General features: G+C 37.0%; 1 protein-coding gene across 5 annotated transcripts in view; it reads left to right on the top strand.

Moving 5' to 3' along the window:
• Positions 1-22,329, top strand: part of LOC100888792 (solute carrier family 23 member 1) — a 42,526-nt gene extending 20,197 nt beyond the window's left edge. Inside the window, exons 1-14 of one of the 5 annotated variants that reach the window (XM_030973415.1) lie at positions 2,781-2,947; positions 8,287-8,508; positions 9,224-9,381; positions 11,185-11,273; positions 13,424-13,476; positions 15,334-15,515; positions 15,970-16,090; positions 16,546-16,702; positions 17,130-17,383; positions 18,019-18,148; positions 18,394-18,537; positions 19,253-19,348; positions 19,909-20,175; positions 20,790-21,052. In XM_030973415.1, the coding sequence (XP_030829275.1) occupies positions 2,921-2,947; positions 8,287-8,508; positions 9,224-9,381; positions 11,185-11,273; positions 13,424-13,476; positions 15,334-15,515; positions 15,970-16,090; positions 16,546-16,702; positions 17,130-17,383; positions 18,019-18,148; positions 18,394-18,537; positions 19,253-19,348; positions 19,909-20,175; positions 20,790-20,827 (1,938 nt within the window). In that variant the 5' untranslated portion in view covers positions 2,781-2,920 and the 3' untranslated portion in view covers positions 20,828-21,052. Of the gene's footprint in view, positions 1-2,780; positions 2,948-7,349; positions 7,401-8,286; positions 8,509-9,223; positions 9,382-10,037; positions 10,127-11,184; positions 11,274-13,423; positions 13,477-15,333; positions 15,516-15,969; positions 16,091-16,545; positions 16,703-17,129; positions 17,384-18,018; positions 18,149-18,393; positions 18,538-19,252; positions 19,349-19,908; positions 20,176-20,789 lie in introns of those variants that run through there. The other 4 variants (XM_030973413.1, XM_030973411.1, XM_030973412.1 and 1 more) reach the window with 4 other exon arrangements.
• The last annotated feature ends 1,680 nt before the right edge of the window (positions 22,330-24,009 follow it).

The raw sequence follows: 24,009 nt of genomic DNA, 5'->3' as shown, positions 1-24,009 counted from the left end.
AAAGGATAAAAGGTTACAACGTGTTTGGATTACTAAAACTCCCACTAAATGGAGGCGGGGATTTTGTTTTCCAGGATGTGGAATTTTCACGGATAACTAAGCACAATATCGGGCTTATCAAGTTGTGCTCAACTTTTAAAAGATAAAACGTAATGTAAATTAATTAAAAATTATTATGGAGTGCTTGATTAACAAATAAAATAAACTCGGAATATAATTATTTAAGCGTATCTGCCATAGTTTACAGGAGGGATTAGACTGCTCTGCAAGGTTACTGGACAGGTGGTTATCTCATCAACTCAGCTCTCAGTTAACATTAGAAAAAGAGGATCATGGGGGACCAATGGTCACCGATTAGGCATGGTTTGTTATATAGAGGGCGCAAGTAGCTACAAGTAGTGTAGTGGGCCTTTAACACTTATAAAAGACATTTTGCTAATGTACAGTTCTAACTTCTGAGATAACATGCTTCTTAATATATTGAATTTCCAACGCTGAATATTATGTTCACCGTATATCCCGTTTCTTTTATTTTCCGTTTAAGGATCATTAAACAATCCGTTATTACGTACTCTGTTTTAGAAACAATTTACTACAATCTTTCGTTAGGAATTTGAGTTCTTTCATTTTAAAGGATATAGGTCTAAACCATAAAGTTCAAATGCAATGTGTTTACACCATGTGTTTCCTCAAGCTGAACTCTTTCATTGTAGTAGTGTTACACTGTAGTGAGCTTCTTGTTTTTATTCCCAAATATGCGGCGAATGTTTACTTTGTTACTCAATTTCCCCGCATTTCACGACCCTTTTTTCAACTCAGGAATCTATTGATGTTGACTAAACGTGTAGGATGATCATGTTTACATGTAGGCTATGTAAACAGAAATGACGCATGTCTAAAATGATAGTATTTAAATTATAATGTGATTCGGTTTTGGTTTCGTACATTCACAACATTATAAAATGAATTAGTTCATCGCTGTGTAGAATTAGACATGGCTTATCAGGGTCACTATCAAATGCCATATGACGTATAATTTATGGGGTACTTAGGTGTTGTGCATAAATTTAAGAAAACGAAAACATGTGCATGTGTTAAAAATCCGGTAGTATAATCTTGTCATTCATAAGCATAATTAGAAATTACTAATAATAAAAACAGCTCTTAATTGTATTGACTTTCGATCTTATAAAGAAAGCATAGTTGCCGTTGTGTGTAGATTGTTAAATGCTTAAAGACAATGTGCTATTTATCTAGAGACCAGCACAGAACAAACAAATCATAACAAAACGTAGCAAACAAAAAATCTTGCCATTCATCAGCATATTTAGAAATTACTAATAATAAAAACAGCTCTTAATTGTATTGACTTTCGATCTTATAATGAAAGCATAGTTTCCATGGTTGTGTGTAGATTGTAAAGTGCTTAAAGACAATTTGATATAATAGAGACCAGCACATGCAGAACAAACAAATCATAGCCAAAACATAAACAAACAAAATCTTTTAAATAATTTTAATTAAGTCATCTTAATTTGTCCGTTCATAATTTAAAAAGACACAGTGTAGTAACCTGGGTCCATAACTTGAGTATATTAATACTGGCGTTGGGGTGGGGAGGGGGGAGAGGCATCAGTCGTACTGGTTGGATGAAAATTTCGAATTGACAAGGCCTCCGTTGAAGGGGAGGAGGAAGTCCTATCAGTCTTGTCTCCATTCGAGGGGGGGGGGGGGGGTTGACATGTTTCGATGTCCTCGTAGCTACGTCATGGGATAATGATAATAATAATAACAATAATAATAATAATAGTGATAATATAATACTAATGATGACAATAATGGATATGTATATAGCGCTCATTAACGCCATTCACGTATACAGTGTGAGTCCAAAAAAGTTTACACTTCGCCCCCCCCAAAAAAAAACCGCCGGCCAAAAAAAAAGAAGAAAGGAAGAGGACGTAGGAAGAAAAGGGATTAAGAGTCGATATATATATATATATATCATATATATATATAATACATCAATATGATATATATATATATATATATATATATATGATATATATATAATACATCAATATGATAAGAGAGTCACCGATTACGAGGAGGGTGTTGGAGGTGGTCTTTTTATATTTTACCTTCCTTTCCCACTCTTCTTCCTTTTTCTTTCATTATATTTTTTTCTCTCTTTTTACTTTTTGTTGGAGGGAGAGGGGGCACTTGTCCTGTGACCCCGTATTTACACCACTATTGCAAGGTGTATCTGACAATCCATCTTTCATTATCTGTCGTTGATCCTGATACCAAAGAGATCCAGTCCTTGATTAAATTGGTCGGTACTATTTTCTCTTTCTCTTTTTTTTATGGGTTACTTGCCCCCGTAACTTCGTCACTGTTGAGAGGTGTATCTAACAGTCCATCTTTCAGCAAAGCGGGGATAGAGGCGACAGTAGCTGCCGTTGAACCTGATACCAAAGAGATCCAGTCCTTGACCATATTGGTCCGTTGGGTCAGACAAAACGTACAAAAATGTTGATTGCTATCTGCCCCACTGTATTACGGACATGGTCAAAGTCCTAAAGAGAATTAAAATGATTTGACCAAAGAAGCAAAGAGTTAATAGAAAAGGTATTTACAAAGAGCATTGAATGCTTGATAAACAATATACTTTCAAGAGCAATGCCGCGGGGTTTAAAAGTCAGCTTGATACACGTCTGTAAAAACCCAAGTACACACACGCACACAACTTGTTTGATTCAGATTTTGGAAACACCTCCCAAATCTTCCAGTCGGTCAAAACCTGAAGAATCTGTTACAAGTGTCGTTCCTATTCCTATACCAGCATAATACTGAAAAGGGTGTTTAGTGGGCTACTTTCTAGTCGAAATCAGCCAAAGAGGAATCATTCGTAATTTAGATGGCTACTGCTAACAACGGTTTCGCGGTTCGTATCGTAATTTCATTCTTCTTCTTAACCTATGCGTTTTGTCAAGGAGCACCATATGACCCAAGTCTTTTCCGGACGGGATATACTGGGGGTTACACTCGATCACATACAGATTATATGGAGAAATTGCAATACATAGTATGAAATGCGATTATTTCAGCCATGTTTCAACTTACCAATCTATTCAAATTTATGACTTTCCCCTCCAAATATTCGATGACCTGTTATTGTTTCTTAGCTCCGTTAACAATATGAATTCCATCTTATAGACGGGTTTACATAGAGTATGATTGTGATTTATTGTATTTCAGTGGTCGGAACTCGTGTTATATGCCATAGGTTGTAGCTATATCTGGCAAGTTTAGTGTAAACATTTGTGGTTGCTAATGAAAGCTACTGATGTAGAAGTATTCATGTAATTTTACTACGCGTTTGTGAACAAGGGTGTAAACTCGCTCTGCCCATTTTGTTAGATCTTAAGCATCAGAGGAAGAAAACAAAAGTCTTTTTGTTGAAGTATGGAGACCAAATCTGACCAATTAACATTGTACTTCTACGTACAGTTTAGATAATTACAATCTTAAACTGGTCGATTTGAATAGACTTCCTTGTCATTTTTGCTGAAAAGGGAATGATTTGTTTATTCTTTCACAGCACAGTAAAAATTCGTACCTTTATTCCAAAATTCACAATCGGCAATGGTCCTTAAACTTGCCGAGACTGACCGACATAGCAGTTATTGATACATGTATCCTGCGTTCTAACTTTTTGTCATATCTAACTCCTAACAGGTAAATGCAGTTGTTTGAAAATTAATATGTATTTATCAATGGCCGACCCTGATCTATGCAATGTACGTGACTTTCAATACAGAGTCATGTATTAACACAGCTATTATATTATTTGGATGACCTGTAACCTAGGAACATGCCTCCCGCTATGTTTTATCAAAAATGACAGGAGAGAAAGAGAGAGAGAGAGAGAGGGGTGGAGGGAGAGGAGGGAGAGGGAGGGAGGGAGGGAAGGAGGGAGGGAGGGAGGGAGGGAGGGAAGGAGGGAGAGAGGGAGGGAGAGGGAGAGAGGGAGAGGGAGGGTGGGAGAGGGGGAAAGAGAGCGCGGGAATCGAGAGAGGGAGGGAGAAATAGGGAGAGCGAAAGACAGGGAGAGAGGGAGAGAGAGGGAGAGAGGGAGGGAAAGAGAGAGAGAGAGAGAGAGAGAGAGAAAGAGGTAGGAAAGGAGGGAGGGAGAGAGGAAGGAAGAGAGAAAGAGGACCTCCCCCCTCAAACAAAAACTACAAACATGAAATCATCCGTGACAACGAATGGCTTACGTTACAGTGAGCACGTAGTATTATAGGGTCATCAAGGTTCAAGTTTATCAGTGAGGGCCTACACCTTCCACATCTCACCTGTACTTTCTTTTCGGTTTAAACTTTACTCTCAGATCACGGGGCGTCGCAGGAAAATTTTGAATGGGGGGGGGGGAGTGGTTTTTCGTACCGAATTTGGCGAAAAGTGTGCTGACAGTTTTCCCACAATTAGGCTAAAGAGAAAGGAAATCTCTGATCAAGTTTGTTTTATTTTTAAGTACTCTGTTATGAAATTTTGTGAACGGTAAAAAGAAAACGTTAACATATGAACAGATAAATGAATAAAATAAAAAGACCCCACCCCAAGAAAATAATGAAAATAAGATCGATCAAAAATCTTCACTCGCCATATAGGGAAACCACCGATTAAATAGCTAGTACACATTTTTTTGTAATGTTTGAGGGATGGAGAAGCAACAGTTTTTTCGTCAGCTATAATATCCCCGTCAGTATAACGCAATCAATCTTTGTTTAAAGCTAATCTTGAGCTCTGGTATATGTGAATCGTATTTTGAGAGAAAATTACTAAACTTATACTGGATTGGTTATCCTGCAGAAGATTGATTGTACAGTGAAATAAAAACAATTGCACATAAACTTACTGGGCATCATCTTCGATTAAACTTGAAACACGACTCCAATTATGGTTTCGGGCCTATAATACCCGGATTTCCTTATCTTTCTATCCTCATTACTCAGCCACTATACATTTTCTACTAACATTATTTTGCACATTTTAGTTGTAATCTTGAAAATTCAGTGTAAGTTTCGTTAGATTCTGGGAGAGGTTATTTTCTATATTTACCAGAACTCTAGTTTATCTTTAAAGAATGGATGAATATCAAGTTTGATGTCCACATTTTTAAGAATCGCAAGACAAATGTAAGTCTCACAATACCAATGTGGCATCGGAAGTGTTGATACGATTACTCAACCTTTGACAAAGGTATCAAGTACCGGATCAAGAACCGTTTAGTATTTCTTCGATTGTCAATCTGTATCATCGAGGTCACCACACTCAGTAAACACTCTTATATATCTTATGTTTTCACTGTGTCGTGTTTCAGCCTGTATGATCGATCGTAGATAATCAGCGCCTTTTTTTTATCACACTTTTTTTTTTTTGGGGGGGGGGGGAGAAAATCTGGCTCGTGCCCCTTTAAACCCAAACTTGTATTCCTTAACTAAAATTTAAAAAATTGTTCCGCTTATTGTGTTTATACCCCTTTTACAAATTATAGATCCGATAGGTACCTGCAAATATGATTAGACCTTCTTTGTTGCTTGTTAGAGTTTTTGCTTAAATTAGTAAAGATGTGATGAACTTCTGTGTTTTGTGCTGTATTTTAAATTGTGCCCTGTTTCCTATATCCTGGATCCGCCCTTTTTATCGCCTTACAATTTACAGTGTTTGATAATAAGTGGGTCTTAGTACCACGATAGGGTTTGATGAATACAAGTTTAATTCACTCTGGGATAACATACTAATAATCAGTACAAGGTGTTTAAGAAAGCATTTCAGGTTTCAATTTTCACATAACACATGCATTCATTATCTGCTTTTTAAGAGAATCGAAAGTACAGGAGATATGAATGTGTAGTTTATTGGATTTACATGTATATACAAATAAATGTCAATGTTTTACTATGAATATTATTATGTTATTTCATATTCAGTCATAAAATTTATTTAAAAAATGCTAGTAGCCTGGTATGTACACTCCATGCAAGTGAAATAAGGCCAGATTACTTTTTGTGGTTTGCCAAAAGTTTCGGAAAACTGCATGGGAATTCACTCTGAACTTAGTCTGGGTCAGGACTTGCAGACTATCCACAAATAGTGGCAAATTGTCTTTTGAGTTCCAATAGTTTATGAATTCTAGTTCAGAAGTACGTTTTTGAATTGCTTATCGACAGTATCGCGTGACATAATAACAAAACGGTCATCAATTCCCAGTCCATCCGTACCTGTTTCCTTTCAATGTTTGTTTTTGAAGTCACGGTGGAGATGTGGGAGTCAGGGCAAGTGCCCCTCTATGATATCAGTTGTATATCATCAAGCATGGGAACTGAAAAGAGCACAAAGATATTATAGATTTTTAACGTATTTTAATAACTTTCTCTCATTTGAAAGATTAAAGTGTTTTTTTTTTTTGTTATTGTTGTTTTTATATTTCTGTGCTAGTTCACACAATCACTTTCGCTTCGCAGAATATTGATCGTGCAGAATGTAATTGCAGTCAGGTCATCGTTTTGTGATATAATGATGATTATCTATAGAAATAAAATTGTTAATGGATATTTTTTTCTGATTGGCGCCACAAGCGCCCCATACCTCTGATCCATACAAAAGTATTTGGTTTTCTCAAAGAGTCAATAATCGTGTTGCTATTTTTATATTTGATAGGGAGTTGATTCCCGAATAATTAGGTATAATTTAACAAAACTCTCTTTGGTTTATCTGCTAGATTAACCCTCGTGTCCTTGAAAGGCCTGTACAATAATTATTAAAGACAAGACCTAAATAATTATGTTGCCTGTTTAACTATTTCAATGTTTTTTCCATTCACCTTGAAATTTTGTTCTTTCAACATCTTTCCGTTCTTGTTACAAATAATTTTCGTTTTGTCTATAACATTCAACATGCAGCCACATCAAGTCTCTCTCGGGGTCTTTGCATTCAACTTCTTGACTTTGATACCAATACAATTTCATCTGCATACAGCGCTATATAGACGCGGAATATATTATATTATTATATTACACAGTTCACTAACTTTCCATTCAATTCCATGGGATGAGTATCAATAGTTCCCAACTCATGCGGCAGGTCATTTAGATATAGGTTAAACAGTGTGGGATTTATAGTACAGTCTTGTGTTATTGTTTACTACTTCCATAGACTTGCTAAAAGCCTTGCATGTGTTGCCTTGACTCGCTGTGATACCAGCTCATTTTGCATGCGCATTCTAACATAAAACTCACCTACGGAAACCTACTTTTTAGTAATGGTTAAATCTGAAATAGCTCTTTTACTTGTTTGGTATGGGAGAAAAGGAGTCATACGGCACATTTCCTAAGGTAGGGTAACCCATGGACCCTACTACGAATGGATAACCTATACGTGCACATAAAAGAGCCGCGGCGGTTGGTTATTTTTTGGCCTGTACGCCGCGCATCAAAGCTGTGGAGCTAACGAATAATCATAACATCTATTTGAGAAGATTATGAGAAAGAAAGGAAGAGAGGGGCAAAGAATGAGTGACAGAGAGGCATATTATGTAGGTGGAGCTGACTGAGTTTTCCCCATAATGTATGGGTAATGTAAAATGTTAGTTTGGTCTATTGTCTTAAAAGTTTTATAGCTCGTGTGCGTCCTTAAAACTTATATTGATAATAAAAAATATAACGTATAAGGCGCCATCTAATAACTCAGACCACTCCCTGTTATTTTGTTGCAAGACTTTAAATAAACTAAATGCATTTTATATGGCTACCCGAAACAAATGATGGGTAATTTCAAATACGTGCAATATTTAGTATTTCTGCTCCAACATTAAGGAAATCCTTTACCCTTGCTATTAGACATTGAAGAAGTTCCCGGATGAAAACAAGTGATTTTCAACCATTTGTTATTGCCATGATCACCTTCAATTCAACGTATCAGAAGGTTTTCAGTTCTGACTAAGTTTCTGCACTGGCACTTGGCAGGGGCGTCGATCCAGGTAGGGGAGGGGGGGGGGGGCAATTGCCCCAATCATTTTTGCTTCAATAATTTCGAAATTGTGCATCCTATAGTACGTTTAATTACAAGTTTTGCATTGGTCACATCAAAGTGAAGTTGGATCAGTGCCTCGAGTAGACGTGCACTATGTATATCGTCTTTCTTCTTGAAATGTTTGTTGTTGTTGAAAATCCGTCTGCACCCTCCGTGACCCGGCCGTCTTTCTTGTTCCCTTTGTTACAGGCGAACGAAGAGGGTGGGAAGATCGAAAGCAACGGACATGATGAGGCTGATGTCGGCTACCAGAAACATCGAGAAAGCCAAAGCGATCTTCCACCCGACGGCCATCGGGTGAACGATGCACAGGCTCAGGCCGACGCCATCTTGAATCGTTTGAAGACTGTGGTGACTTATGGCATTGAGGATAATCCGCCATGGCACACCACCATAATCTTGGCATTTCAGGTAAAGGTGGCATATATATTTTTGTCGACTTAAGATAATTCCTTGGAGACGGCTTCTAAAAAAAACCCACACATTCTCCAATCTCAGATGCCAATTGGATGGGTATGAACGCGCAAGTCCAAGTAATTTTGTCCCATGTATAATGTTACCGACCAGATCTAAGATTTCATATGTATCAAGATGACAGCCGTTCTGGAGCTGGAATCGTATAAGACATACATTGGATTTGCCCAAAATTGAGATCGATTAATACAAGGGTATCGTAATACACATTTTGTACTCGAGGATATGATTTTTTGTTTACAATTCAGAAGATAAAGTTCATATCTTAACCTCGAAATTAAACAATCTTCAAGGAAGTTTAGTAATTCAAGGATTATTGGCCAAAGTTTCCTGTCTGATCGTACATTGACCTAAAAGGCCCATGGGTTGTCTGACCATCCCTAGGTGGAAATCTGTAGATGGATTCATTTAAGTCCTGAAGTAGTAGGCATTATTATGCCATGGTCAACGGGAACTGGGTTTCTCCTATATTAAAGCCTATGGGAATGAAATAATTTAGCAGTCAATAGGTTAATCAATTTTGTCATCAATGTTGCAGTGGGATTGATCAAGAGACTAGAATATGCACGGTCAAGACTGTTCGACATAATCTTGAAAGACCAGTCCAAGCAAGCACATTAATTGAAGTTGTCAACATACTTTTCCCTTCTAGCATTTCCTTACGATGTTCAGTGGAGTACTAGCCATCCCTCTAATCCTGTCCAGTTCATTGTGTCTGAGTGAAGCTCCTGGAACCTTAGCAGAACTCATAGGCACCATCTTCTTTGTGTCAGGACTTGTCACCTTGCTGCAATCGACCTTCGGTATCAGGTAAATCAAGGAAATTTGTTTCTGTAATATAAATTGTGCACATTCTTAAGGGCGCGGGGGGGGGGGGTTCCAGATCATTAACAGTCCAAAAGACCATGACATTCATTTCAAAAGATCTCAAGGAGCATAGTCGCAAGGACCTTCTTAAGAAAAGTGGAAGATTTCTGAGGTCGGAGATTCAAATTACCAAAGTGCCTGGTCATATGGACCTTCTGACAATAACTCTGAAGGTTCATGAGGCCAAAGGTTCATAAGACATGCTATTGACAGACTGGATCTCTCTACTGGACCTTCCGTCTTCATAGCCTTTGGCGTCTCGAAGGCACCTTCGGTAAAACCATTATTTTTGACTGTACGAATTACATCATGACAACCGGAATGAGTAAAAAGTCCTCTTTTGTAACGTTATGATTACTCTGAGAAGTATCTGTGTAAAAGTGCATTTTTAATGTAAAGTTTTGTGGGTAAAGTCTAAAATCTTGCGACATATTTTGTCAGTTCCGTCATTGTAGTTATCAAGTAAACATAATGCAGATTACAGAGGATACCTATCCATTACCAGGAGCCTTAATGGCAGTTGTAATATAGCTTCAAAATATTATTGTCTCTAGGCTTGCATGAAAAAAAAAAGAATGTTATTTCCCATTCGCATGAAGGTTACCCATCATACAAGGAGGTACATTCGCTTTCCTCCTTCCAACCTTTGCTATACTTGAACTCAGAGGCGACTGTCCCACCAAAGCTGGTAAAGTACTTCCGGATCATGATGTACTGTTTACTTTCATCTTGCACCACAGTAGAAGGAATTGGTCAGTTCCAACCAATATAACGAGGTGATGTTCTTTTGGGTCCCAGGATCTTGGTGGTTACTTTGGTCAAAATACGGTCCTACTAAATTGGGTAGTTGTCCTTAGATTAATTTCGCTCGGTAGTTAACTTCCTCATCAAAATCCTGGTGATGATTACTAATTAAGTACATTACATTGATCCTGGCTCGACCGAATGACATTGACCAGTGACGTTGGTTGTGATTGGCAATTTCCTTGTACTGTGTAGATAACATCAACTGTGTTTCTTGCGTCCTAGCCATGACTGTCTACCTTGCACTATCTGCCACATTAACTTGTCCAATTTATTCTAAATAAATGCATTTCTTCTTCGATTTTCTAACACATTCAGGTGCTAAAACAAATACTTCGTAAACAGATGAGCAAAATTGCGAACTTTTTTTTTTTTGGGGGGGGCGGATTCGAAAATTCCCCGTTTGGAATGAATTTACCTTTCTACCGCACGACCGGCAGAGGGGATGTAAGGAAGGAGTCATGTCAAGTTCTCACGTGTTTATTCTTTTCCATTTCCCACCCCTTCCTCCTGTCCTCACACCCCCTCTCTGTCACCTCCTGCCCATGTCACCTTCTCTCTATCACTCTCCCTCTTTCTCCACTTACCTCAGCCTCTCCCATTCTCTCTCTCTCCCTTCTCTCTTTCTTCAACAATTCCTTTCTTTCTTCTTTTTTCTCATCTTCTCTTTCTCGTCTCTTTCTCTTCTACAACCCTTTTGCTATTTAATTATGGGGGAGTTCCCTGACGCTTGTAATTATAGTCATTTAGCCATAATAATTCAGTCAATATAATCATTATAATTATTGCTCAATGCCCTATTCTCCATTTACCATTCCGATTTTATATTGCTTGTCTCTTTTCCTGTATCCTCGTCATTGACATCACTATCATCATAATCATCATCATCGTCCTCGTCGTATTGATGACGTCATAACCATGATCACGTGATGGGTGTGGCAGGTTGCCGATCGTGCAGGGTGGCACGTTCACCTTTCTCCTACCAACCTTTGCTATATTGGGTATCAGGGGCGATTGTCCGACCAAAGCTGGTAAGGATATAAACACGAGGATACAACTTCAGGAGATCATTACATAATCTATAATATGACGAATGATAGTCATGACACATGCAGTCTCTGCACCTTTCAAATATTTTTGACTGTTTTTCAAGATTTTAGTCAGCATGCACATACCTGTTCTTTTTTTAAACTATATAGAGTACGTTCTCTAAATATGTTAACTCAATAATATGATAAAAATAGCTTAAATTGGTTTCTCATTTCGTGAGCCCTTTATAAACATGTCCTATATATTTGATCAAAATATTGGTGCTTTCTATCTGCCATTAATAATTGCTTTCCATTCATTTGTTCTTTCGTTTTAGTTTCTATGAATACAAAAAAAACAATGTAAGAGATAATTATGATACTTGTGATTCGTTGTTCTGCTTATGAAACTTAGGCAACGGTGCTCAATGGCAATTACTTAAAAATAGATCAAACATGAATACCGGTAGCCACGTAATATATCATAGAACCGGTAAAAACCAGTTACTAGCTCATCGTATTTCCCGAAAGAAATACAAATCAACACACATCTCAGAATTGTACATCACGCTGGACAGTCTGGGTACATTTGTCTTACTGTTCTTCAGGGTATCCGCCCCCTCTTGAAAACATTCTGGATACGCCACTGTTTTTCTTCAAAATTATCATAGAAAATTCTATTCTCTGTTTTAGTCTTTTCACTTGTCCTATATCTCAATCTCCATTTGTGGAAATATATATATATATATATATTATATATTATATTCATACATCTCTTCATCATGTTTCATACAGCAGTTGCTTTTCATAGCCGAATTGGCCAATCATGTTGAGTCTATATATTTTTCGTTATGTTTGTCGACAGAAGTTATTTTGTTAAACATGCTGCTGGACGAGATATATTTGCCGCTGTTTAAAAATGTGCAATACAAGTGTTTTATTTCCGAAAAGTCACTCTGACTGTTATCAATTTGGCCTTTAAATTCGATGAGTAGCATTCAAAACGAATGTAAGATATTAGTCGTGTTATGGTTAACTAAAAAAGCCAATAAATTTTCCGATCCAAAGCAAGATACGACATTTCTAAACAACCTAAAAGATATTTTAAAAAGCGGGAGATGAAATTCAAATGAAGCTCATAGTAAATTCTTTGTTACGTTATCAGTTGTATGCTATTTATTTCCAAGTCCTCGTAATACCTCGGTAGACATCGTCTGTCTGAAAACAACCGACGAGTTTATGACCAAAAATTGCAATGGTTTATTTGAAACAATAGTCATTCAAAATATTCGCATTAGTACATTTCATAGACCTTCGAACGCAAGGAAAAATTAAATAAGAAAGAACTTATATATTGATTCTAAAAATGAAAAACAAAATTCTGTTATCAGCCTTGCTTTTACTTTCGTGCATTATCTGCTTTGTCATATGATTAAAGCCCATCTTCTGGTCATCTCTTAATAGAATGACAATTCAAAGCAAATCTGAAAAAAGATATGCTTGAGAGCAGAAAATGTGTATTCATTAAAAACAAAAAAATAATACTCATTTGACTGGGCATGTTGAACACAGAGCAAGACTGTTGTTATTATAAGGTATTTCCAGTTGATGATACTTAGAAGTTTGATTTGGAACAATGTGACTGCTGAATTATATACAAAATAATGTCATAGTAATCTAGTTTTTTTTTTTTTTTTTTTACTTGTCGGTCATTTCTTCTGTCAGTTCTTCCGGAGCTGTCTAGTATTTCCTGTCAGAAGAGTGATCTCTAGTCAGGGGCGGGTCAAGGTTTTTGTTTAAAAAAAGCAGGTGCAAAGGGCACAATTCAAAATGTTCAGGTTGGAAAAAAAGGATCACATCTTTAGGGGATAATTTTCCCACTAAAGTTTTTGACAAGCAAGGCATACAAAAGGGTTGTCCTCCTTTTCGGTGATAATTTAGGCCTAACCCAAATTCTCTCTGATTTGCATTTATTTTTAATGGGTTAGGGGGCTTCTAAAGTGGTATTATTTTTTCAGTGATTTCAGTGGAAACGATTTTGCTACAATTTTCCTTTTGAATTTATGTTTTGTTTTAATTATGTTTTCTTTCATTTTGTGTTACTCCATTTTGATAAACCTTTTTTTTTGTGGAACGTTTATTCCTCTTACCAGCCAATGCTACTGATGAGGAAATACATGCGGAATTCCGTAGCAGGATACAGGAGGTAGGATTAAAAAAGATCCCTTTTAAAGATTTATTTGATTTGATGTGATACGATTTCATTTACACACATTATTATCATGTATTGTAAAGTTCCTTAGTTTCTTATAAAAAGTGTATTGATTAGCAGAAGTGACAATTAAGATTATTGTAACGCCTGACCACCGTAAGGGATACAATGTTATTCTTATATCACTATAACGCTTGTTTTCTTTGTATAAATATGTGCCTTTTCGATTAGTTTGTGAAAAATAGTGCGTGGTTGTCGGGGGCGGGGGCGGATAGTGGGGTATCCAGCATAGTATAGAGTTGGCAGCCCACTCCCCTATTTAAATACCCATCAAAATCAAAATCGCCGTGGGTCTTTTGAACGCAGGCTTACAGTCGGCAGCCCTTGTATACACTCCCCGATTTATCCATGTATGGATACGCCACACGGAGGGATGGGACAGCTTGCAAGTATCCGTTCGTCACCGTCCGTGAAGCTTTCTTCTATGCGTAGGGTATAGGCCTAAACTAGTCAAGGAACATTTAGGAAAACGCACGTATAGCTAGGAGAAGGATGTTGCGTAACAGGATGAGAATATGTAGGTCGGTTTTTATACACCACAAACGGTGGGCTCAGATTCCTGTTTCAAGGTTTCACTTTCTGAATTATCGTCCACATCCTTCCGATCAGATTTGTGCCGACTCAGAATGGGGATGATAATAAATCCTCAAAGTAAAATAATGCCATCGAAATTGTGAAGGACAGGTTTTGTGCTCGACCTAGTAACCCCAATATGTTCAATCAGATTTACCACCAGAGGGCATTGCTAGTCCATTTTAAAGGTAATACAAAGTTTTGGTATGGGGTCATGAATTTGGTTCAAATGAACATAATGGAAGCATATGCGATCCTACAATATTCAGTGATCGTTATCGCGGTTGAAATCGAGTCTAAAGTTAGGAAATTGGAAATAATTAACTCTTTATGTTGTATAGCTCCCTCTCAAGGCCAAGATATTAATTAAGCTATAAAACAATGCTTCTTGACTAAAATCGACCGATTAGCTATTCCCGTCTGGAAATTCGATATCACAATTACATTTTCTGAGATTTTCATGGTCGCAGCAACTATTGTACGGCCGTTAGGCGCTATTTGAAATTTATCAAAATTTACCGGGAGCACCGGTAAATTTTTATATTCAAGTTTTCTCGAAAGCAGAAGCGTTTTAGGGACTAAATTTTCTTGTGCTTATAATTCATCCACAGGAGCATCCAAATATATCAAAATTGAAAAGAATCACTATCCACCCAATTTTCAAAATGTCCCAAAACTTTGTATTACCTTTAAAGGTCCTTGAGAGGGGTGGTATCGGACTTAATTTGCCGACAAGTTCGCCAAAATCTATAAAAAAAAAAAAAAAGCCCCGCTCCCGATAGAGAGACATTATGAAAATTAAAAAAAAAAAAAGTTTTTCATATTTGGACTTCCCCGACGAGAGTTATGAACCTCCCCCAAAAAATGTTTTCACTTGCCGACATACAATCATGACTTTTGTAGATGACAATCTGTCAGATTTTCCAAAAGAATGTAATTGGAGTTTCCCTTATAATGCAGTGGTGAAGGATTTAAGACAAAGTAGATTGCGTACTGGTATGATAGAATTTTCATATTATGTACAAAATTGTTTTAGAGTTTCGAAGGTTCAAGGTAGTCCCGGGTTCTGTCAAACCATTTGAAACTCGTTGCCATGGTAATGATGTACATGCTAGAGTCGTAAGAAATTTAAAGAGTGATCATGAAGCATAGGCGAAGTGAAATTAGAATAAATCAATGGAACTCATATCCTGATCTGTTTCTAAATCAACATCATAGATCCAAGGTGCAGTGATGGTTTCATCGGTGGTCCAAGTGGTGATCGGGTTTTCAGGCATGATGGGCTTCCTACTGCAGTTCATCGGTCCGCTGGCCATCGCACCTACCATCGGTCTCATCGGACTGTCACTCTTCAAAGAAGCCGCCAGACAGGCCTCTGTCCACTGGGGTATCTCCTGGATGTAAGTCAGCTAGGTGGATCCATGATTCAGGATCCAGGGGAAAGCATATAGGAAGACAAATAATTATCACCTTTTTAAAGTCATGATTAGTCGAAAAACCTCTGAAGAAGCAACAAGTGTTTTGCAGATTATTCAGTTGTTCCAGGAAGCACACTTTTCTTCTGAGTACTAGATACATACCATAGATGGGCCATTATGAGTGCAGACAGATTTGTAAATATAGTTTGTTTAATAATAACTTCTGAATATCTCATCTAAAAGCCTATTATATTTAACAATAATATTGTGTAAACATACGCTATTTCACTCTAAACCCTTGTGTACAACACTGAGCTACCATTTCCAAATAATTGCTTTTCTATGACAATTATCATAATGGTGGACAGATCTTGTTAATAATTTCTTCTCCTTTCTTCTTCCCTTTCATCTTCTTCTTCTTCATTGTTAATTACAGGGTGATGATAATCATCATCCTCTTCTCACAGTATTTGGAGCGCTTTCCGATTCCATGTATAGCGTATAACAGAAGCAAAAAGTGTCACGTCACCAAGTTCCCCATCTTCAAGTTATTCCCAGTAAGTTAATGTGATGCAATGATATTGCTTCATTTTTAAATGTGTCTGTGTATGTGAGTGTATGTGGGGGGGGGGGCGCAGGCGCGTACGCAGGGGGGTGGGGTTGGGGTTAACCCCCCCTTGAGTTTTTTTAATGTGTATGTTTTGTGTATGTTTTTGGGGAAACCCCCCCCCCCCCCCTTTTGAGTTTTTGTTTTTGTTTTTTGGCTGACCTATAAAAGGTGACCTTACCCCCCCCCCCAACGGAACAAAATGTCAATTTTTCAAATTTCGAGACCCCCCCAAAAAAAACCTCTTACCCCCCCCCCCCCCCTCCTAAATAAGAATAAATACAAATCTGTAGGTATCGGCAAATATCATGATATTACAATATTACTGTGAGATCCATAAATTATGTTGGGCAATTTACTAATCCCTCTATATTTCATTCCCCCCATTTTTCATCCTATTCAAAGATTGTTTTAGCGATCTTGATAGGTTGGCTATTCTCCTATATCTTCACGGTGACGAACGTGTTCCCGACCGACCCAGAGGCATATGGTTACGGGGCTCGTACCGATCTTGACGAAGGGATCTTAACAGAGGCCCCGTGGTTTGATTTCCCCTATCCAGGTGGGTAATGACCAAAAAGAGCAACGAAAAGATTTCGTTTTTTGGAATTTCATATCATGTAGTGATTTTGCTTTCTTTCTAGATGCCACACAGATAGTCTAAATACCTGTGGAAAATACATAATACAGTCTGCAATATTGTTTAACTTCTAATCTGCAGATATGAAGAACCGTTTTATTCTTGTTGACTATAAGAGAGAATCCTCTATTTTTTCGTGATGGGGGGGGGGGGGGGGGCATGTTTGTGAAAAAAAACCTGAATCGTATTCCTTGTTTTATAAGCTAGTCAAGAGATTATTAACTTTTTCGTGTAAAAATTGTCGCCGTACACAACCTATTTTCTGTGAATATAGTCCGACCTCCACCCATTCCCAAAATCCTATGACGTCATCCTTGGTCTTGATGCACTATTTTTCTTTCTTACACAGGCCAGTGGGGTGTCCCCAGCGTGACTACAGCCGGGACTCTGGGCATGCTTGCTGGCGTACTCGCATCCATGGTAGAGTCCGTGGGCGATTATTACGCCTGTGCCAGACTATCCGGTGCGCCTCCCCCACCAGCGCATGCAATCAATCGTGGTATCGGAATGGAAGGTATCGGATGTATTTTGGCGGGAGCCTGGGGTACAGCGAACGGCACTACGTCGTACAGTGAAAATATTGGTGCTATTGGTATAACCAAGGTTTGTGCCAGATGTACGTTTTTCGCTGATGTTTCTACATCTACCCCTGATAGTTTATCGTAATGATATGGTGATGTTGTAAGGAAAACTTTAAATGATTGAGGTATTTTTCTTTTACCCCATCTATACTTCACACAAATAAAATAATATTCACAATAAAAATCATACAATATATGATATAAGAACATTTCTTCAATATATTAATTTAGGTTTGAACCCACTTGTCATTTTTCGGTTGAACTATTTTGTGTACTAATCTGTAAAGGTAAAGAAAACAAAAACGTTAAATATTTATGGCAGCATAAGAAGTTGGCAAGTTAGCTTCATGGTATTAGAATAACAAAGAAAGAAAGAAAAAAGGGTTTAATCTGATTTCCATCAGTTTCCTTTGCTCCGGGCCTTTTCTTATGACATTGATGTAACCAGTCAGGGTGTTTACAATGTATCACAACCCCCCCCCCCCCCGTTAGTTGAATGCCAAAGCCACTTCGTCTGGATATTCTGAATTTGTCATAAAGCACTTAACGAAACCGAATATTGATACTCTTTATCAAAGATTCTAGAGTATGTCTAGACATTATGACCACACTATAATCAGAATCATACATGACTCCACCTTGATGGATTTCCTTTAGGTGGGAAGCAGACTCGTGATCCAAGTGGCTGCATGCATTCTAATGCTCGTTGGAGTCTTCGGCAAGTTTGGCGCCTTTTTCTCCACTATACCTGATCCTGTAATTGGCGGCGTTCTCTCCACAACGTTTGGTAAATAATGCTTTAAACAAACTTTTATAATTGAAATGGCGATTTTGTTTTCTTCTTCTTTTCTTTTCTTCTTGGTATGAGGTTATAAACATTTCCACTTAAACGATGTGATCCATAATGTGGCTCCTTGAAAGGTATATTTCCTTTCCTGCACATTTAGAGAATGATGTATTATTCTGTTAACAATTGAAATCATATTTTTCTGTGTCTTTATTATTTCTATTTTATATTCCTGTATATTCCAGGTATGGTTTTGGCGGTTGGAATCTCTAACCTTCAGTTTGTGGATCTCAACTCGCCTCGGAACCTCTTCATCGTCGGATTCTCATTCTATGTCGGTATTTCCATTCCTGATTACATCCAAACTAACCCAGAGGCCATCAACACAGGTATAATACTCTGGAGAAGATGCAGTATATAGAAGGGGAGGGGGCCAAGACAGTGTTCAATGCAAAACATGCATTTTTCCTGATATGATTGTGATAGCATGGTTTTCAGAAGTCAAGCTATTCCCCCAACATAATTGACTATAATCCTTCTTTATTTCATATCAAGATAAACGAGGATAAATGGGGGGGGGGGGCATTATACGGGGAAGAGGTCTCGAAGTCGAGTAGTTTGAGCATTTGACTTGAAATTCAAAGGTCGTTGGTACGATCCCCGACATAGCAATAATTTCTTTTGGCAAGGCAATAATCTACATTTGCCACTCTATATTCAAGGAGAAAAAATGGGGACCTGGTAGAATGAAGCCTTTAATTGTGAAAGTATTTATGCCATTCAACTAGGTGACCAGGAATACTCCCCAGGAAGTGGAGATGGTGCAAACTGTGCGTTAATGAATCCTTGACCGGGGTAATAATATTTGTAAAGCGCTTACATATGGTATTTCGTTTTAAACGCTTTATTAGTCTAGATTTATTTATTATTTGTAAGTAAAGAATGAAATAATTTCTTGCCATTTTTTCTGTATCCAATCATTTGCTCATCCATTTGTTCTATATTTTCTCTTTTTATGGATTTGTATTATTTGTAAGGACAGGACAGGGGGTGGTCAAAATGTTCTCCAATCAAGTTTAATTGATTTGTTGTTATGTCTTTCAGGAAACGCGACGTTTGACCAAGTGGTTGTGGTTCTGCTGGAAACTAGTATGTTTGTTGGTGGAGTTGTAGGGTTCTTCCTGGACAATACAGTACCAGGTAGGTAATACTGGACAACAGACAATATAGGATAATGTATGATTAAATCGATCTATGCTTTATTTACCTTTTTTAAAATGTCGGTCTACTCTGGGCAGTATAGGAGAGGGATTCAGTGGTGCCAGACGTAGTTTCAGCAGAGCATAATAATTATCTTCGATAGAATCGGACTGATATTTCGGTACAGCTCTAAAGTATTGTGCTTTTAAAACCTTAGTAATAGTACTTTAGTAGATTAGGGAGACAATGAATAGACCATAATGTCACGGCGTTTAGTTTAGCACGTGGGGTCAATGTTGCACTGAGAAATTAACTTAATCTTCTCCATTTTGTATTAAGATATTTCTAAAATAAAATATGCTTCAATGACAATGGAACGACATCCTCAGCATTCTATTTAGATGTCATAATTATTTTGTCAAACATAATTTTGCATCTTAACTCTGAATAAAACAATCCAATGCTTCAAAGTGCAACACGTATGTATCGTCAACATTTTCTGCATTGACACTTGCTCCGTTTGATAATTTTTTTTTGTCACTGGCGCTATATACATACAGGCACGCGTGAGGAGCGGGGTCTCACTAAATGGAGAGACATGTACGGAATGGCCGACGAAGACGAGGATGCCGACTTAGTCGACGCTTCGGAGGAGGTCATGGAGCTCACCCTGAAGTCGTATGACATGCCCTTCGGGATGAGCTACATCAAGAAGTGGAAGTGGGCAAGATACGTCCCCTTCAGCCCCACTTTCAAAGGGATTAACCTCAACCTCAAGAAGGTCTTCGGCTGCAAGTCCATGTCAAGGAAAACGAAGAAGGAAAATGGTGAGTATTTGATTCTACGACAACAAGACGTGCTCAGCTGTTAGTTTCTTGCAGTTGCAAAACTCATAACTTCAACCCTGGACACAAATCCTAACCTAATTCTATAAGCCCTAACCATAAACCTAACATAAAATCCCGATCGCAACTATAATCCTAAAGCTGTATCTTTGACGAAACGGACCCCGGAGTATGTTATTTCGCATCATGTATATTTCAGATTGAAGCTTCATCTTTGCGGTGTGTCACAAAGTTGGATGACTGTTTTAATGTTTTGTATGAAAATACATCACACTGAGCATGTAGAAGAACTGAATTACGAATTTGTGTTCCTATTAGGAAATATTGGTAAACATTTATGTAACCGGTAGCTCGAGGCTGCATGACGAAATTAATTTAATAGGATAGACAGGAAACAAAAAAAGACTCGAGATTTAGAAGAAAATGTTATTTATAAAGTAAACACCTGACATATCAGCTATACTATGACAGTCTATTTTTATACGTTTTGAAAGCGTAACATTATATGGATTATCATTACTTCGTTTAATTTATCATGAATATCAATTTATGTAGATCAGCATTTACTTATTATTGCTTTTTGTTCTATTTTTCAGATATCCCAATGTCTGATAATGAAGGGAACGTTGCATGAGAGATAAATCTGCTCATCCTCTCCATTCCAAAGTCTTCCATACCCCCGATATGACGACTCAGGGTGCTCAGTCATAATTATCAAAACTGAACTGAATTTAATCCAGTATTTATTCTATTTGAATATCATCTGCAGATAACTAGAAGGGCATTATCTCATTATCATTATTGCATAAAGCCTTTCTAGCTCTCAGCAGCCGATTAAATCCTTCCCTGATTAGATAACCAGTGATGATTGCCATTGAAGATTAACATTTTTTTCATACATGTAGTATTTTCATTTTGAAAGTGGTGGTCTAACTTCAGCTGACATGGTCAGGTGATGTATACAGATGTCACATGAGCCAGGGATGACGCGTGAACAACTCTGATGATCACGTGATACATATTAGAACAAAAACGGAACAAGTTGAGTGCTGCTGATATTGTATTTAGAATGTTTGATGTAAATGAAGTGAGCACGTGTCCAGCTGTTGTATTACACTTTGGAATAATCAAAAGACTTTGTTGGAAGTATCAAGAAAACAAAGATTAGTTGAAGTTTGTTATTTATCATCCTCCTTTTTGTGATTCCTGACTCAACTTATGTAAATAAAATTATATATCTGATATTGGTGTGTTTACTAACAGATGTAGGGCATATAAGTCTTTTCAATAAAATGTATGGTAAGAAACTGTTGAAATATTATGCAGTTAATATATGTAATACACTGTCGTTTTGAAAATAGAAGGGGTTTACAGCTATTTTATAATTTAGATTGATTTCAACATTTTAGTTGAAAGGAAGCATTATTCTTACAGTATCTGATAACACCAAATCTAGTTTTTTCAGCTTATGAAGTTGTTGACATAATGAACAAACCTTTGAATGAAAGAACAAGTTTCATATTGTTTAAATCATACGAATACGGCTGCCTAGTATTCATAACTTTGTTTACTACTTGTAACTTGCAGAATTATGTGCATCATACTGGAATTAATGAAACAACTTAAAATATATATCATATACATAGAATAATGTATACAAGCAAGCCACATCCTCATAGGGCAATAATTGGTGCTTTTAATTTTATGAAAGTAATATGTCATGGTACCAAGGGTTTCTTATTTTTTCAAAGCCTTGAATATTTCAGTACATAAATCCCTGTTTGACATGTCTACCACTTAACCTGCCCAAATTAGTGTTTTGTTATTTTAGTGTATGTAGAATTTATATTTACTTAGAAACGATTAAATATGAAATGAAAACAAGTCACAAATCTGTATAAACCATAACATTTTAAACTGAAAGAAAATGTAAATCAAGTACAATAATACTTCAAAAATGACAAATAAACTAGGAAGGAAATAAAATAAAAATGAGATAAATATGTATTACAACTTACAACTTACAAAAATAGATATTTCTGTACTAGATCTTTGTACTTGTGCTTTGATTATACTTAATTAATGTTTATATATATTTGAGGTGTATACTTTCATAAATATTTGTTACAAAATTTATTGAAGGTTTATTGTCTTCATTTTTTCACCACATAAAAGAAACAAGAGAGATAGGACCTGTGTGCACATAAAGAGACAAAGCGGGAGAGAGAGAAGCAGAAACAGAGAGAAAAGCAAAGCAAGGTAAAATAGGAGAAGGATGAGAAAATAAGAACCATCTCCCAGCAGCCTTGTTAATTTGCATTTAATATGACAGGTATCTCTCCCTCACCCTCTCCCCTCCCTCCCCCTCCCCTTCCCTTCCCATCTATGAGGCCAGTGTCCCCTGAATGGCTGGACCAACCATTCATCACTCGCTGTATGTATGATTGATTACCTAAAGGAGAAATTATGAAAACACAAGTGAGCCAGCATATATTCCTCTCTTTGACAATTTAATTTATTATGAGACGAGGCAAATCTCGTCTTTTTCATCTTGGTCAACAAGCAGAATAATAAAGTCCTTTGACGCTAAATAATAAAGTCCTTTGACACACAACTACAATCCACAAGTATTATGATAATTACATTCTATTATATCTCTACTATGGCATATAGGCACAATATCTACACGAGTAGAAGTATACATGTACTGGACAAATTCGGTCATGCTTTATTTGGCTAACATAAAAAACAAAAAAAATGATAGCCAAGGGGCTTTCACAACAGCTTTCACATTTCACACACAGAAAGTTGTGAAAAGATGATGAAGAGAAAACAAAGTTATCCCCAGTTTTATTAATTTATTTTTTCGGGAACACAAATCAAATGAAATTGAGGCACATCAAAAATAGCACAATGATTGTAAGACACATGCTCCACAGACAATTTACCAGTACAAAATACTAACCAGATTTCTTTTTTCAATCATAGACCCAACACTATTACGATCCCTAAGCCTAACCCCGTAACTCTACAACCTAATCTAAAAACCTAATTGCAATCCTAATCCTACATCTTTGATGTAATAAAATCCAGAGCAAAAAGTCACTGGAGCATGTGTCTGATCATCAATACACATTAAAGTTCAATGAAAGTTTTCAGATTCCATTTTGATTATCTGGTATATCTACACATTGTGTTTTCAGCCTACACTTTGGTAATTGCTTTGGAATCTGTAAGACTTATATCAAAGATAATCAGTAACTATTGGCAAAATCTATATGCTTGGAATGTTTAGGGAATACATTCTATATAGACTCAATCATGGTACAGATTATATTTCATTCTTAATTAAAAATATACATAAAGAAACAAACATCACACAGATACTTGTATAGTAGTACTATATTGGGAGGATCAACAACAATGTTCAACCACTTCCATCTTTAAATCTGTGTATTCCGATAACTGGATTGCTAAATAGTTGGGTGTATTATGTTCATAGACACAGTAATTGTTACACACATTGACTATAGCAGACTGTTGCACTTTCTAAACATTAAATAGAGAGGGGGAAAGTTATAGAACTCTAAATATGTTTGCTAGTGGTTAGGTGTATTTCCTTTTATAAAAACATGTATACTCACCACATCTAAATGTCATATTGTCATCTTATTACATACTTTCTTCAAGCTTTTGAAAACTTGATCCATCTTAAATAATGTAATAATCAATTCCTTTGATAGGGCAGCACACAAATAATAATAAATAATAATTCTTTTTAAGGATGCTCAATGTTAATATATTTAAATGCTGAGG

This window comes from Strongylocentrotus purpuratus, unplaced genomic scaffold (assembly GCF_000002235.5).
Source record: "Strongylocentrotus purpuratus isolate Spur 01 unplaced genomic scaffold, Spur_5.0 spur5_scaffold_6, whole genome shotgun sequence".
In the NCBI taxonomy this organism is placed as follows: domain Eukaryota; kingdom Metazoa; phylum Echinodermata; class Echinoidea; order Camarodonta; family Strongylocentrotidae; genus Strongylocentrotus; species Strongylocentrotus purpuratus.
The sequence above is the reverse complement of the archived record's forward strand: the minus strand, read 5'-3'. Positions and strand labels throughout refer to the sequence as shown.